The sequence below is a fragment of the Eulemur rufifrons genome, chromosome 7 (genome assembly GCF_041146395.1).
Source record: "Eulemur rufifrons isolate Redbay chromosome 7, OSU_ERuf_1, whole genome shotgun sequence".
In the NCBI taxonomy this organism is placed as follows: Eukaryota; Metazoa; Chordata; class Mammalia; order Primates; family Lemuridae; genus Eulemur; species Eulemur rufifrons.
Window position 1 is genome coordinate 140,271,386 of NC_090989.1, and position 15,667 is coordinate 140,287,052.

The 15,667-nt window shown below is 44.0% G+C and overlaps 1 protein-coding gene across 1 annotated transcript in view; it reads left to right on the forward strand.

The window, feature by feature from the left end:
- Positions 1-15,667, forward strand: part of TRIM71 (tripartite motif containing 71) — a 68,161-nt gene that overhangs the window by 39,881 nt on the left and 12,613 nt on the right. The window contains exon 2 of the mRNA XM_069473369.1: positions 7,334-7,501. Coding sequence (XP_069329470.1) covers positions 7,334-7,501 — 168 coding nt within the window. The remainder of the gene's footprint in view (positions 1-7,333; positions 7,502-15,667) is intronic.

Sequence of the window (15,667 nt, forward strand, 5' to 3'; positions counted from 1 at the left end):
CGTGAGCCACCGCGCCCGGCCATACTTTTAAAAATTGTGTGTCTGTGTTCTTTTCTTTTTGTGACTTCACAGAGGCCTGGAGAAATGCTGGCTTTAGCTCCGTGTGAGAGGTGCTGTCTTCTGCTGGCCATTTTCCCTACCTCAAATCCCCGTGTCTCCCCCCATCCTGACCTCTGCCCTTCACGGCTCACACGGGGCATTTCTCCTGCCCTGTAAGATGAACCTAGCTCCCCGAACAGGGTCAGAATCCCAGCAGACTGCACACATGAGTTATACCACCCTTTCTCCAGTCACAGTTACTGCCGCACGCTCAGCTTAGAAGGGAGCAGGACACGGTCGTGGAACTATTTTGACTGTGACTCTGGCTAGAGCTGGTTGTTGTGCTGCCTGTGGTGGTGTTCTTAGCTGGGTTTTCATCTTCCTTCAAAGAGTCAGTGCTGGAGGGAAATAATTTTCTCCCAGGATGAACTTTTCATGCCTTTAATAATTCTGACAGTCCTGTGAGCCCAAAATTGGGTTGTTCTGTCTTTTTATCAAATAAGCAAGTAAGCTCGGCCAAACTCAGGCATTCAACTCTGTCAGTGGAACTTACTCATCTAATTATCTGTGCCTTTTAATTTGATTTCAGTTTTAAAATGTAACCCTTCCATTTTTGTATACGTTAATATTAAAAGCTGCGTGCACAGGAGAAAACATCCGTTGGTGTGCTACAGGGAGGGCCCTTGCAGGGAAAGAAACGATATGTGCCCGGGCTCTGAGACCTGGACAGGACGGCGTTGCGGCTTGTAAAGTAGGAGCTGATGGCGCTGCACCAGTTCACAAAGGGCCTGTGTGATTGTGGGACCCGGCCCCACAAGCAGGGGAGCAGGTGATTGGCAGGAAAAGGAACTAGCAGGGCTTGAGTATGCCTGTGGCATGGGCCGTGGGAGGGGCTGGGCCTTGGTGTGGTGGGTGGCTGGTGTTGGGGAGGGCGTAACAGCCACTGTTGGGGCACAGTGGTCAGTGGACAGTGAAGATTTTTCTCCTAAAAAGTAGGGAGGAAGAAATCCTGCTGTGGTTTTTGGAGTCTCTCAGAAGCCTCAAGTGAACAAGTGTTAACATGATACTTTATGATCATCAAACTATGCTGCTCCCTTGGCACCAGCAACTGAATTGGGGCCAGATTAAGAGATAGCGGCATCCCTCTCTGATCTGAAACGTTCCTTTTCAAACTTGCCATCCGTGGAGCCTAAAAACTTAGAACAGAGCTGAGCAGATGGCTCTGACCCTACTTCGAGCTGTTCTTGGACATCCTCATTCCAACCCCCACAGGTCTTGGCCCAGCCAGCTGGCCAGACAGACAGTATTGTGTGTGTAAATTTCTTACCTTAGCCCTTGGGGTCAAATGTGCCTCAGCATTCATAATTTTTTATTTTAGGAAGGCAGTATTCTACGTGTATATAACGTATAATACAAACACAAGAGATTGTGCCAAACGCAAGGAGGTGGGGGGAGCGGGGCTGCCTGATGCGGAAACTTCTAGGGGTTGATGGTGGAAGGGGGCCCAGGCGATGTAAAGGAAGACAGGTGTTAAGAAGGAAACACTTGAGGACCCTAGAGGCCCCTTAAAAAACCCACAATCCCCTTTATATTCATGAAAATCAGTAAGTAATGAACATTAATGTTCATTATTTTCTGCAGTGAAATATAAAAATTCACTAAATGATATATAGATAAAAATCATAAATCATTTTCGTGCCAGTTTTAAAATTTGAGAAAAATCGCACATTTATTCTGTACAGCATAGTGTTTTGAAATATGGATACGTTGTAGAATGGGTATATTGAGCTAGTTAACATGCTTATTCACACACTTATTTTTTTGTGGTGAAAACACTTAAAATGTATTCTTAATGATTTTCACAAATATAATACATTTTTATTAACTGCAGATACTTTGTTGTACACCAGTTATGGGTTTGCTGCCAAATAGCTTATGTAAAAACTTGGTTTCCAGAGCTTTTTTTTGTTTTTTGGATTTTGGAATTGCAGAAAGGGGATTGTGGGTTTTTAATGGGGACTCTGGGATCATCAGGTGTTTTTTATTCTTAACACCCCTCTTCCTTTACATTGCCTGGGACCCCTTCCACCATCAACCTCTAGAGGCACCCCTGTCAGACAGACCTGGCCCCATCCCCGCCCCCGCATTTGGGACAGTCTCTTTAGCCATCTCTTACCGAGGCTGCAAAACATGACAAGGCTTTCTTTCCTTGGGCCACTACTCTTCTCTGGCCCCTTTTTCACTTCCTCGGCATCCACCAAAACCTTCCAACCAGGCAGAAGTGGATCTTAACTCCAGTCCTGGCTGTGAACTCTGCCCACACTGTCTCACCTGGCACCCCCCTGCTGGCCCTTTGTGTTTGGTCCTGTTGAGAACAGAAACTGGCACTTGACTACCTTTGCCCTTCACCCGGATGGAGGTTGACCCAGCTCCAAAATTTAGGATTTGGGAACCCTTAATTATCCATGCTTGCAAGTAGATCTCCCCCCATTAACCATTACCATCAAGTGATAGAGCAATTGAATATATTACCAAATTGAAAAATTTGGGGTTTGTACAAAGAACAAGGATATTCACTGTGGCATTGCTTGTGATTTTTCAAAAGTCAGGAAACAGTTTTACAATTTTATTAGCATGTACTGATGAAATAAGTTGTGGTACCTTCACACAGCAACATACCATACAACCACTCAGAAAACCAGGCACCTCTGCAGAACATTCTCCAAGTTCATAAAGTTAGTGAAAATTTTTTTGTCTTTAAAAATTCAAGTATGCAAAGAATATAACATACCTTTGGATGGTTACATGAAGTAGAAACAATTGCGGAGACACTGAGGATATATTTAAGAACTACTTGCGCTTTTATTTCTGTGTTTGAGCAATGCATGTGTGTTACCTAGCTAAGTAAAAAATGTTTTGGACACCCCCGCCCCTATCTACCAAAAAGGGATAATGTGCGTGAACTCAGTCCTTATTCCTTTCTTCTGCCAAGCTGTAGGGCAGCACGTGGCCAGAGCTGCAGGAGGGGCTCTGCTGACGGTTTGCACTGCAGGTTTTAGGGCATTCAAGTCAAGCTTGATTTTACTATTACTTAATAGACTTCATTTCATGGCTAGATTTTATGCTTGGAACTCGGTTTACCATTTTTTGAAGTAGTCCTCTGTTGCCCCATGTGGGAGCCTGCAGAGTAGCACACACAGGTAAGGCTTCTGGGCCCTGAGCTGCTTCCAGAATGGGCTGTCGCCTCCCCTTTATTTCTGTAGTGGGAAACTGAGAAACCCTCTTGGGTGGGCGGAGACCCCCTTCTGTCCAGGCTGCAGTGTTCAGCCTTGGTTTGTGTGGGAGGCCAAGTAAATGTCTTCAGTCATGTTAAAGGATGTCGAACTAATCTAAAAAAATTAATTTATAGCAGTTGATATATTTTAGTTGAGGCATTTTGATGAACTTTAAATGGTGACCCAGGCCTCCTTTCATCCTTTCAGTTTACATTCTTAAGACACTGAGGATAGTTGTATTTTAAACCTGAAACTCATTCTTTTCAGATGTGCCACGCTCTAACAAGAGTCCCTTGGTGTGTGCGTTCATTGTCTGACCACAGGTAGTATAAAAACTAGATTTCAGGAGCACGCACACACACACACACACACACACACACGCACACACGCACACCCCACACACTTGTTCGCAAACAAAGCATTTTATTTAAACACTGGCTAGGGCAAACGTGCCTACTTTGTATTTTTATTTATTTATTTTTCCTCTAACCTCCCCCTTCCCCCAATTCCTTTCCTGCTGGGCCCACATTCCTAGGTCTTTGTCTCTGCTTGGTATTTTAGAAATTTTGGGAGAGGAAGGCAGTGGGTGGGACGTTCTGGAAGCTGGGGGCAGGGAAGAGGGTGGTCACTTGCAGGGTCAGAGGTCAAGCCTGCTCCATTTAGCTGGGGCAGCCAGATTGTCGCCAGCCCCGAGGGGGCGTGTCCATGCATCTGCCCGGGAAGCCCCAACCAGGCCCTGGAATTCCTGCCGCCAGAGGACCTCTTCTCCCCAATCCCTCCCCCCCATCCCAGGAGCCACAGTTCATTGGCTGCTCCCACATTTCTAGCCATTGAGCCACCCTCTATACCACTCCCATTTATTCTTTAAAAATAATCTAGCTGCTCTCTCCCAGAGAATTGCATCCATTCACATCCTTACCTATCGATCATGTTTCAGCAGCTCTAAAATTGTTTATCCATCTTAGAAATTGCAGGGAGATGAGATGTAGAGCTTCTAAATGAAGTGTGAAATCCTTCCCAAAATTTTCCTCCAACTTTTAGCTGGAAGGCTTATAAACATTGGTCTCATTTTACAGATTTTGGACAATGCATTTAAAAAAAAATTCATAGTTTATTAACTACAAGTACATTGAGGATATTTGATATTCTTTTACTCACCCATAGCTTTTTATTATCAACTGTCTCCTGCACCCCCACCTGTGTCATTTCAAGCAGCCTGGAACTTCGAAAGCACTGGCTCCTCTGAATCCACAGTTCTGGCTACTCAGAGCTGCGCTGATCCAGTGTGAAATGATGCCAGGCAGGGATTGCGTCCAGGCACCTCTTTCACCTGTTTATCTGCTTTCTCGAGGCTGGCCATGGGAGGGCTCTGGGGTCAGGGGCTCCAGGCACTCTGCCCTTCTCTGCTGCCACTTGTTGTGACCAGGATTTGTTTTCTGGCCACTGCATCTGCAGAATCCCTTTGAACCTCTCATTCACAGTGGGATCTCCTACACCCAACATCAGCCAGGCTCTGTATTTTAAGATTAACAAATCTAAGACTAAGAAAAATTATCTTAATTCCTGCAACTGTACAACTGAAGCCTGGGGTCAGCTTCCTGGCTCAGCCCAGAATTTCCCTGAAGCCCTTTGGTTTCTGTTGTCAAGTCTCTAAAGATACGCTTCTGGGATTTCAGGGGTGGAAGGGGTCTCCTGAGACACCTAGTCAGACCACTTGTGTTTCACAGATGAGACTGAAGCCCAGGCAGGTCAAGAGAGGTGACTGGATAGAGGGTCCCACAGCTAGGTAGCAGCAGGCTCAGGTTAACAGCCTGAGGTTCCTTCCCACTTCCTGGCCATGGAGATGAGAACAAGCTACAAGCTAGTTGGTAATATTTGTGTGAGCCCACAGACTGAAGGAAGCAGGGATCTCCAACCAGTCCACACAGCTGTCCTCAGAAGAAGAAAAGAAAAGATACGTATTTTCAGGTTAGGGTTAGCAGTTTGGTAAAATGGGGGAGGCCACAAAGGGTCAGAGGCATGTTTTATTGAAATTTAAAAGGAACCTTTGGATGGAAGGCTTTCACACTTCACATTAGCATAGGAGCGACCCCTTTATTCCCATTACGCATGGAGAGAGCTAGGGGAAGGAATGTGGTTGAAACTAACTGGTAGAGTTGCTTTAGCACCACATCTTAAAAAAAAGAGAGATTGTCCAGGAATTTTTCCTGAATTTATCCAGCTTCGTATCTTTTGGTTAGAATTTAGACTTGAGATTTAATCTATTAGAAGGATTAGATCATCTCTAAAAGGTGGATGTGCTTAAAAAGCAATTGGCCTTTAAAAAAAAAAAAAGGCAAATTACCACCACCTGGTCCCAGTCTACCACCATTGCTGAAAAGTACTCCAGTGATCAAAATTGCCGGTAAAGCTACAAACCTCATCACATTTCCCTTGTATAAAGTAGGATTCATAAAACCTGCTATAACAGAACTTTTTTTTTTTTAAACAAAATTAAGAATACAATATATCCTAAATCTTCTCTTTTTTCCTGTTTCCGAATCTGAAAGTTTCCAGAGAAGCAGCTTAACCCGTGCTAAATCACACGTCCCTATTAACTCAGTTAATTAACCCTGAGTGGAGCAACCTCTTTGCTTGACTGAACCATTTAGGCAAGCATTTTCTATTGGGCATGCTTCATACCAAGACTTTGGTTGGTTAATAAAATGAAAACTTTGGAGAAAGAGAGAAGCAGAATTCTCCCTCCGCTTGCCCCTACACCTCTGTGTGTGTGGCTCTCTGGCCCTCAGGGCCCCCTCCAGGCCTCCCTCTTTGTCTTCTGCAACAGTCTGTCCTGCATCTAGGCTAGAATGAGCTCCTGTTCAGTTCCACATAGATATCTTGAGTCTTGCACCCTGGACCTCCACAATACCTAGCAAAGCTCTGGAGGATGAGGTAGCCAGGCCTGTGTTGAAACCAGCTCTTCACAAGGTTCCCTGCTGTGTCCTTGCCGACTGTGTGGCCCTGAGCACCTCACAACCTCCTGTCCTGTCTTCTGGAGATTCAGTACGTTGCTGTGTATGTGAAAGATTCCTCCTTGCCCACTGCTTCCCTGCCAGTTGCGTGTTAGTAGCTCTCTCTCACACCCAGGTGTACCAGAGGCAAATTTAAGCTCTCCTCTTGAAAGCAATCCAGCAAACATTTACAGAGAGTGGCGCTAAGTGCCCTGCTCCGCAGGGAGATACACAGTAATGAGACTGGCCCAGTTTCTGTGCCAAGGAGCCTTCTCTCTTGAGAGCTCCTTACTTATCAGCAGGTGAAGGCTGTGCCAACCCTTCTCTCTCCCCCTCCCAGCGTGCTGGCTCCAGGGAAGTGTATAACATCACATAAAGCCGTTCTGTCAGCTCTGGCTGCCTCCCTGGTTCACCTCCTTGGAGTAACTTGGCAGGAAGAAGAAAGGCTAGAAGCTGGCTGGCCTTACCACCAGGTTTTTGCCTTCGTTCCAGAAGCTTAGAGCCCATAGTTTACTTGAGTGTCTGGGAGAAGAACCATACTTTGCACTAATCTCCTTGATGAGGAGGATGGCCACAAGCCATGGGGCGAGGGCGATTTTTACTGGCTCTTAACCTTGCTTCACACATCTAGGCTGGAGTGGCAAAAGAAACTTCTCTGGCGTATTCTTTCATTCAGGCCACCAATCTCAGACCAGGGAACCCAGTCTCATAACTTTTCTGGATAATTGACCTAAGATACAGGATCTTTGCTTTGAAGCATCTCAGTTATGGTTCTGAATGAGACTAGAGGGGGATGTGGCAGTTGGTTATTTTTTTCCTCTTGATTTGGGGAGAGGGAGTGAGATGGGCAAGTGGGTATTTCTGGTTGCGTTTGCAGTTAGTACACCGCTGCCCAAGGGGGGGGGGTGCTTGCTTGTTGGGAAGGGGGTGGTTCAGCATCTGGGATCCAGGGCACCACTGTTGCTGTCTTCCCTCTTCTTCCATCCTGCATCTCTCATGTATGCCTGTCCCCTCTCTGGTCCCCAGGTGCTGCACCTATACTGTGACACTTGCTCTGTGCCCATCTGCCGCGAATGCACGATGGGCCGGCACGGGGGCCACAGCTTCATCTACCTCCAGGAGGCGCTGCAGGACTCGAGGGCACTCACCATTCAACTCCTGGCTGACGCCCAGCAGGGCCGACAAGCAATCCAGGTGAGCCCTTCACCGACTCCCACACAACACCTTTCCCCCTTTCTGTCAGATGGCACGTGTAGATGACTGGGCAGATTCCAGTGGAGTGCGTGGGTGCTGGGGTGGAGGGGAGGTATGGGATAGTGATTCAGATGAGCTCGTGTAACATCCATGCAACAATCCCTAGAGGGGTTCTAGTGATCTTGTGAAGATGGCAGGAATGTGGCCAAAGTTCCTGGCTGGATTCTCAAGTACCTCGCCTGGGCGTTTTTCATCATACCATCATACCACCTGCGTGTTTCCCGTCCAGCCCCCTTCCCAAATCCAGGTAGATGCTGACACTTTCTAGCCAGGACTGCAGAAAGACTGGGCACTTAATGCGTTTTAGACAGAGACCTTTGCCATACAGATTTGCCTATTTATAAGTGAGCACAGGGAATTTTATGTGAGGTTCAAGAGTCTTGAACTCTTTCTTGGCTGAAGCAGCCCTGGTAATTTTAACGTTTGTCTCTGTTGAATTCCCCTCACTTTGGGGAGGGGCACGTGTAACTTTGAGAGGTGGCAAAATTCTCTTACATAGTCACATGCCTGAATTGCTTTTAAATCTTGTCTGATCCAGATGACAAAGTTTTGGGAAATGAGAAAATTATGACATGTTTTCCCTGTGTCGTAGGACAGGTTTGAAAGTTAGGAAAAGTTACCAAGCCTTCAGCAGAAACTATTGTTTACCTTCTAGAGTATTTAAGTGAATTGTTTTAAATATAAGGTCTTATTTGAAAGTGTTAAAAGAATTGAGCCGCGTGCCCTAAAGAAGGAGGTGGATTTGACTGAGTAAGTTTCTTGGTAGCAAACATGTTCCTCTCTGTGCATGATATTGAAGTAGTCTGTTCTGATGAGTCAGACTTTTCTGGTGTTCAAGTCATAAAGTTGAAAGTTTGAAAATCTGTATTTTTGCAGTGACTAATCCTGTCATACTCTTACACACCAGAGTTAATCAGTTTTTCTCTAAAATGCCCTCCGGGTGCCTCTGAGTGCTGTGGAAGTTCTCTTCTCAGCCTCTCCACCCGTTGAGTCAGTGCCTTTATGTTGCTGCGAATGAAGTGGCTTGTCTTCTGTTTTATGCCACGATAGTTAGGACCCTGACAAATGCCTTCCCCTACTGGTGTCTGCTAGACACTGGTACCCAGCCTCCACTGAGGCATCATCTGGGAACTTAACCCCCCTAGACTGTGGTATGATCTCATTAACTCCTTGCTTGCTGTCCTTGGAGATTGAGAACACTTGAAGCATTGTTGGGAGAATTGCTGGTGCTCTCTGTCCTTTGTGGGATCAGCCACTCTGGAAGAAAAGTGAGTCGTCCAGATTACCTGGAGGCTTAAGGAGATCTTCCAACAAATCATGAGTGGTTTAAATGGTGAAATCCCACAGAAGTGGAAATTTGAACTTTCTGTGGAGAGAAAAGGGAGTAGAGGGATAGACGATTTTTGTCTGCCGTGCCCAGCTTTCCAAACTAAACAGAGTTGGCTGAGAGTCTGCTGTGTGAGCAGTGAAAAGAACCTAGGCATAGACCCAAGGGGTGAAGTTCAAATATTAGTTGACAATTTGTGCCTGACATTAATCCAAATACTAGGTAATGGGCACTTTGAGTGGAGGTAGCAGGCAGGTACTTGGGATTAGATGGGCTGGTTAATCTATGTGGCCACACCCAGGTGCACTTCATAGATTGTGAATTCCTAGAAAGTCCTGTGTAATACAGGGTGTGGATTTATTTAGCACCCTTTCTTGGCTCTGGGTTGCAGTTCTTGAAAACCTACATTTAGGCAGTGATGTGAAAATTGGGATATGATGGACACCTATTTCTTTCTGAAGGTTCTTATCAGATCTTCAGTGTATTGTCCATTTCTAGAAGAACCAACCATCTGGGAATTTGGAGACCCTCAAGAAAAACAGAGCGTTGTTCACCAAGAAGTCCTTGGGTATGAGTGGAAAATATAGGTCCATTTTCCCTCTAAGATGACAGTACATGCCTTTGGGACAGTGAGGGGAAGGCAAATAAAGGTTGAGGACAAGCTAGCTTTGCTCAAAACCCATTTGCTGAAAAGCCAGTTCGTTCCCTGCATAAACCACAGACACAAGTTCTGTCCCCAAGGTCAGGAGACTGGTGTAACCCAGTTTTCAGTGTGCACAGAGTTTGCACATAGGTTGCTAGTAGGAATCAGGTTAATCAGAGTTATGTGCCATTGAAACAGATTGAGTGAGAGTGGGGAGGGGCCAGCACATGTCCCACAAATATTTGACTGAGCTCTGTTGTGCTAAGGGAGAGTACTGTGCTGAGAGCCCCAGGGGGTGCACACTTAGTTGTGTGCTGGGTAGACTACCTGTCTCAGTCATTTTCAAAAGTCATTTGAGGGCCGGGCGCGGTGGCTCAGCATGTAATACTAGCACTCTGGGAGGCCGAGGCAGGAGGATCATTTGAACTCAGGAGTTCGAGACCAGCATGAGCAAGAGCGAGACCCCATCTCTATTAAACATAGAAAGAAATTAGCTGGACAACTAAGAATATGTAGAAAAAAATTTGCCAGGCATGGTAACGCATGCCTGTAGTCCCAGCTACTCGGGAGGCTGAGGCAGAAGGATTGCTTGAGCCCAGGAGTTTGAGGTTGCTGTGAGCTAGGCTGACGCCACGGCACTCTAGCCGGGGCAACAGAGTGAGACTCTGTCTCAAAAAACAAACAAACAAACAAACAAACACACACACACCAAGTCATTTGATGTGGAAACAACCCAAGTGCCTATCAGTACATGAGTGGATTAATAAAATGAGGTATATGTATACCATGGAGGTTCTACTCAGCCACAAAAAACAATGGCGATCTAGCACCTCTTGTATTATCCTGGATAGAGCTGAAGCCGATTCTACTAAGTAAAGTATCACAAGAATGGAAAAACAAGCACCACATGTACTCACCATCAAATTGGTATTAACTGATCAACACTTACGTGCACATATAGTAATCATGTTCATCAGGTGTCAGGCAGATGAGAGGGGGAAGGAAGGGTTGGGGCATTGGTATATACACACCTAATGGGTGCGGTGTGCACCGTATGGGGGATGGACACACTTGAAGCTCTGACCTGGGTGAGGAAAAGGCAATATATGTAACCTAAACATTTGTACCCCTGTAATGTGCTGAAATAATTAAAAAAAAAAAAAAGAAAGAAAGAAAGAAAAAGAAAAAAAATCATTTGAAAAGTACATCTGGAAGACATCGGAAAAAGTAGCCACTACACAACAGGGTAGTGGTGGGGTTTTTTTTGTTTGTTTGTTTGTTTTTTTTGGTGAGACAGTGCCGTGGCATCAGGCTAGCTCACAGCAACCTCAAACTCCTGGGCTCAAGTGATCCTCCTGCCTCAGCCTCCCAGAGTGCTAGGATTACAGGCGTGAGCCACCACATAAAGAAATACTTAGAACATAAAGAATATAAAGACTTAGTTTTATAAAAAATACTTAGATTTGTGTATAAATATACAAGTGTCTTATCCTTTCTTGGTCACTGAGCAGTGGAAAGATGGGTCATACTGATTTGGGTATGTAGTGCTCTCAAGCACTTGATTCTTTCATGCAGTTGGTTAACATGTTAGTGGACAGCCTACTCACGTAATTTTTATGCTGTCACTTAATAGTGTTTATATTGAAGGGTACAACCGACATGGCATAAAGACTGTTCTCCATTCTTAATGTGAACATCGGAAAAGGAAGGAATACAGTTAGTTAACATGCGGGGGGGGGAACTCTTAAATATAATTTGGGCCTTTATGTATTTTATAGAAAATCATTTAATCTGCTTAAGCCAAAATACAGAATAATTCTGGTTATAGGGCAAGAAGAGATTCTGATTTCTTTTACAGGTATCATTTAAGTAACAAGTTTGATTTGGAAGTCATTGGTCTAAGAATCTGTCCTAGGTTTGTTCATTTGCTCTTAATAGTATGAACATATTAAGTGGGTTATTCAGGAGTTTTAAAAATCTGCTTGTTTGGGCTGGATGCGATAGCTCATACCTATAATCCTAGCACTCTGGGAGGCCAAGGCGGGAGGATTGCTTGAGGTCAGGAGTTTGAGACCAGCCTGAGCAAGAGAGAGAGAGACACTGTCTCTACTAAAAATAGAAAAAATTAACTGTGCGTCATGGTATGTGCCTGTAGTCCCAACTACTGGAGAGGCTGAGGCAGGAGGATTGCTTGAGCCCAGGAGTTTGAGGTTGCTTTGAGCTAGGCTGATGCCACGGCACTCCAGCCCTGGCAACAGAGCAAGACTCTGTCTCCAAAAAAGAAAACCCCCCAAAACCCTGCTTATTTGTATCGGCAGAATTGCAGATTTAAGAAACAGAGTAAATATCTTGGAAATAAGCTTTATTTTGGTAATAATTTAATAGGAGTTACCTCAAGTTAGGGGTGATGAAGTAGGGGGAAAGAATAGATTTAAAGTATCATAGGAAACACCAAGATAAAACCTAGCCAGGTTAAAGCATTACATGGAGTGGGGGAAGTATTAATAAAATACCTAAGTCATGAAAGTACTCTAAACTTAGTGTGGTACAAGAAACTTTTGCCTATTAAAAGGAAAACATCAAAATCACAGCTTGGTAAGAGGGGAAAAAAGGGAAAACAAACTTCAAGGAAATGTAAGAAAATACCTTACAAAAAGTAAATACGGAAATATATTCAACCTGACTAGTAATCCAATTAAAATGACACCAGAATACTATATTGGCTAAATAACTGGGTGTGTACTCCATGCTTATGCTTTATTGGGGGTAGAACATGCTTTTGAAAATATTCAGACCTTTAAAGGTGGAGGTAGTTAATTCTTCCTTTGGGAATCTCTGCTGAGGCAGTATCCTGCATTTTGGAGGTATTCATTGCACCCTTACGAATGGTGAACGGTAGGAGTAATGATTTTGTAGCCACTTAGATTTATATAGGCGTGACTCAGGTTGTGATTTCAGTTCCACACAACTGAAATAAAACATAAAACCAATCATCCAAGTTTTTTGGTTTCTCAGTGCATATAAAAGTTATGTTTATACTATACTATAGTCCAGTAAGTGTGTGATAGCATTATGTCTCAAAAGTGTACAGACCTTAATTAAAAACTACTTTATTGCTAACAAAATGCTACTGATCGTCTAAGCCTTCAGTGAGTTGTAATCTTTTTGCTGGTGGAGGTTCTTGTGATGGGGATGGCTACTGACTTACCAAGAGGGTGGTGGTTACTGGAGGTTTCGGGGGGGCTGTGACAACTTCTTAAAATAAGATAGCTATAAAGTTTGCCACATCAATTGGCCCTTACTTTCACAGAATATTCATCTGTAGCATTTAACCCATGGTATAACTTTCTTTCAAATTGGAGTCAGGGCTGGGTGTGATGCCTCTTGCCTTTGATCTCAGCACTTTGGGAAGCTGAGGTGGAAGGATCCCTTGAGGCCAGGAGTTGGAGACCTCTTAAAAAAAAGGGGAGGGGGAACTAGCTGGGTGTAGTGGTTTATGCCTGTAGTCCTAGCTACTCCGGAGACTGAAGCTAGAGGGTCAGTTGTGCCCCAGGGGTTTGAAGTTACAGAAGAGCTATGGTTGCACCACTGCACTCTAGCCTGTTCAACAGAGCAAGACCTTGTCTCAAAAAAATAAAAAGATTGGAGTCAGTCCTCTCAAACGCTACTGGTATTCGAGTGATCAACTAGGTTTATGTAATATTCTAAATCCTTTGTTATCATTTCAACAGTGTTCACAATATCTTCACCATGAGTAGATCCCATCTCAAGAAACCACTTTCTTTGCTTGTCCAGAAGAAGCAGCTCCTCATCTGTTAAAGTTTTATCATGAGATTGCCGCAATTCAGGCTCTACTTCTAATTCTCCTATTTCCACTATATCTGCAGTGACTTCTCCCCTGAAAGTCTTGAACCCCTTAAAGTTGCCCGTGAGGGTTGGGACCTTCTTTCAAACTCTGTTAATGTTGACAATTTGATCCCTCCCGTGAATCATGAATGTTCTTAGTGGTATTTAAAATGGTGAATCCTTTCCAGAAGGTTTTCGATTTACTCTGCCAGGATCCATCGGAGTACTCACTATGTATGTATGGCAACTGTAGCCTTACAAAGTGAATTTCTCAAATAGTAAGACTTGAAAATCAGAATTACTCCTTGATCCCTGGGCTGCAGAATAGATGTTGTGTTAATCTCCTTGTACGTCTCCATCAGAGGTCTTGGGTGACCAGGTGCATTGTCAATGAGCAGTAATATTTTGAAAGGAATCTTTTTTTTTTCTGAGCAGTAGGTCTCAACAGTGGGCTGAAAGTATTCAGTAAACCACACTGTAAGTAGATGTGCTGTCTGTCACAGCACAGGTAGGTTTAGCATAATTCTTAAGTACCCTAAGGTTTTCAGAATGGTTCAGTGATTATTGGCTTCCACTTAAAGTCACCAGCTGCATTAGCCCAGCCTGTCCTTTGAAGCTTTAAAGCCAGGTGTTGACTTCTCTTTAGCTATGAAAGTCCTACATGGCATCTTCTTCCATATAAAGCTGTTGCATCTGTACTGAGTATCTGTTTAGTGTAGCCATCTTCACCATCTTCATCTAGCTAATTCTTAGCTAGATCTCTTAGATGACTTGCTGCAGCTTCTCCATCAGTACTTACTGCTTCACTTTGCACTCTTATGGAAATGGCTTTTTTCTTAAACCTCATGAGTCAGCTCTGCCAGCTTCAAATTTTTCTTCTGCAGCTTCTTTACCTCCTTCAGCCTTCATAGAAGTAAAGAGAATTAGGGCCTTGCTCTGGATTAAGCTTTGGCTTAAGGGAATGTTGTGGCTGGTTTGATCTTCTGTCCAGACCACTAAAACTCTGCATATCAGCAATAAGGCTGTTTCACTTTCTTATCATTAGTGTGCTCACTGGAGTAGTACTTTCAATTTCCTTCAAGAACTTTCTCTGTACATTCACACTTGGTTAACTGTTTGGTGCAAGAAGCCTAGCTTTCCGCCTGTCTCGCCTTTTGACATGCCTTCCTCACTAAGCTTAATCATTTCTAGCTTTTGATTTAAAGTGAGAGACATGGGACTCCTCTTTTCACTTGAACACTTAGAGGCCATTGAAAGATTATTAATTGGCCGAATTTCAACATTGTTGTGCCTCAGGGAACAGGGAGGCCCTGAGGAGAGGGAGTGAAGTGGAGGAACAGCCAGTTGGCAGAGCTGTCAGAACACACACAACATTTATCTGTAGATTTCCTTATACTCTCATGGTAATCCCTCCGTCCCTCCCTACTCCCATGTTCCCAAGCAACCACTCATCTGCTATCTGCCACAGATTACGGTTTTGTTTTGTTTTAATGCATTTAGCAATGAGTAACAGGCTGTCTCTCTGCTCCCCAAAACTAGTGGCTTAAATACTTAAAATTTTAATTTCTCCTACTCAAATTTCCCAGAAGTCTTGGATAATATTAATACTTTTGCTTATACTTCGTGGACCCAAACCCAGCCTTATGACCACATCAACTGCAAGGCAGTTTTTAATCCAGTCTCACTATAGCCTTCAATAAGATGGAGCTTCTGTTACTGTTCATCTAATGTTAGTTGTAGTTCGGCAGTAGTAATACAAGCGAAATGGATGTTGTAGACAACCAGCTATAGCTATTTTTGCCCTGCTCTTCCTCATTTCCTTTATTGGACCTGTCTTCCCAATTTAAAAGTAAACACTATTAGCACGCTTCATGTTAAAGCAAGAATAATAGATATTATTCCAGTTTACATTAAAAAATTGTATAAATGGAAGGAAACATTTTTTCCCGCTATTGCAGATGTGGGATGGAAGAACAAAGTTTAGTTGCTTTGCCAAAAATCCCAGATCTCAAGATCTCCACAGATCTTCCCCTTTCAGCAGTACGAATTGGTGGCACTTGTTTATTTAGCTTCTACTCTGTTCCAGGCACTGAATTCCATGCTTTATGTGTACGTAGCAGTCCTTTGAAGTGTAGGTGTCATTCTTTCCATTACCTGAAAGAAACTTTGCTTCAAAGAGATCAAGTAATGTGCCAGAGATTACACTGACTGTAAGTAGAGGATTTGCAGTTTGAATTCAAAACTGATGGTCAATTCTCATCCAGGAGGCTTGCGTGCTCACATATTTCTC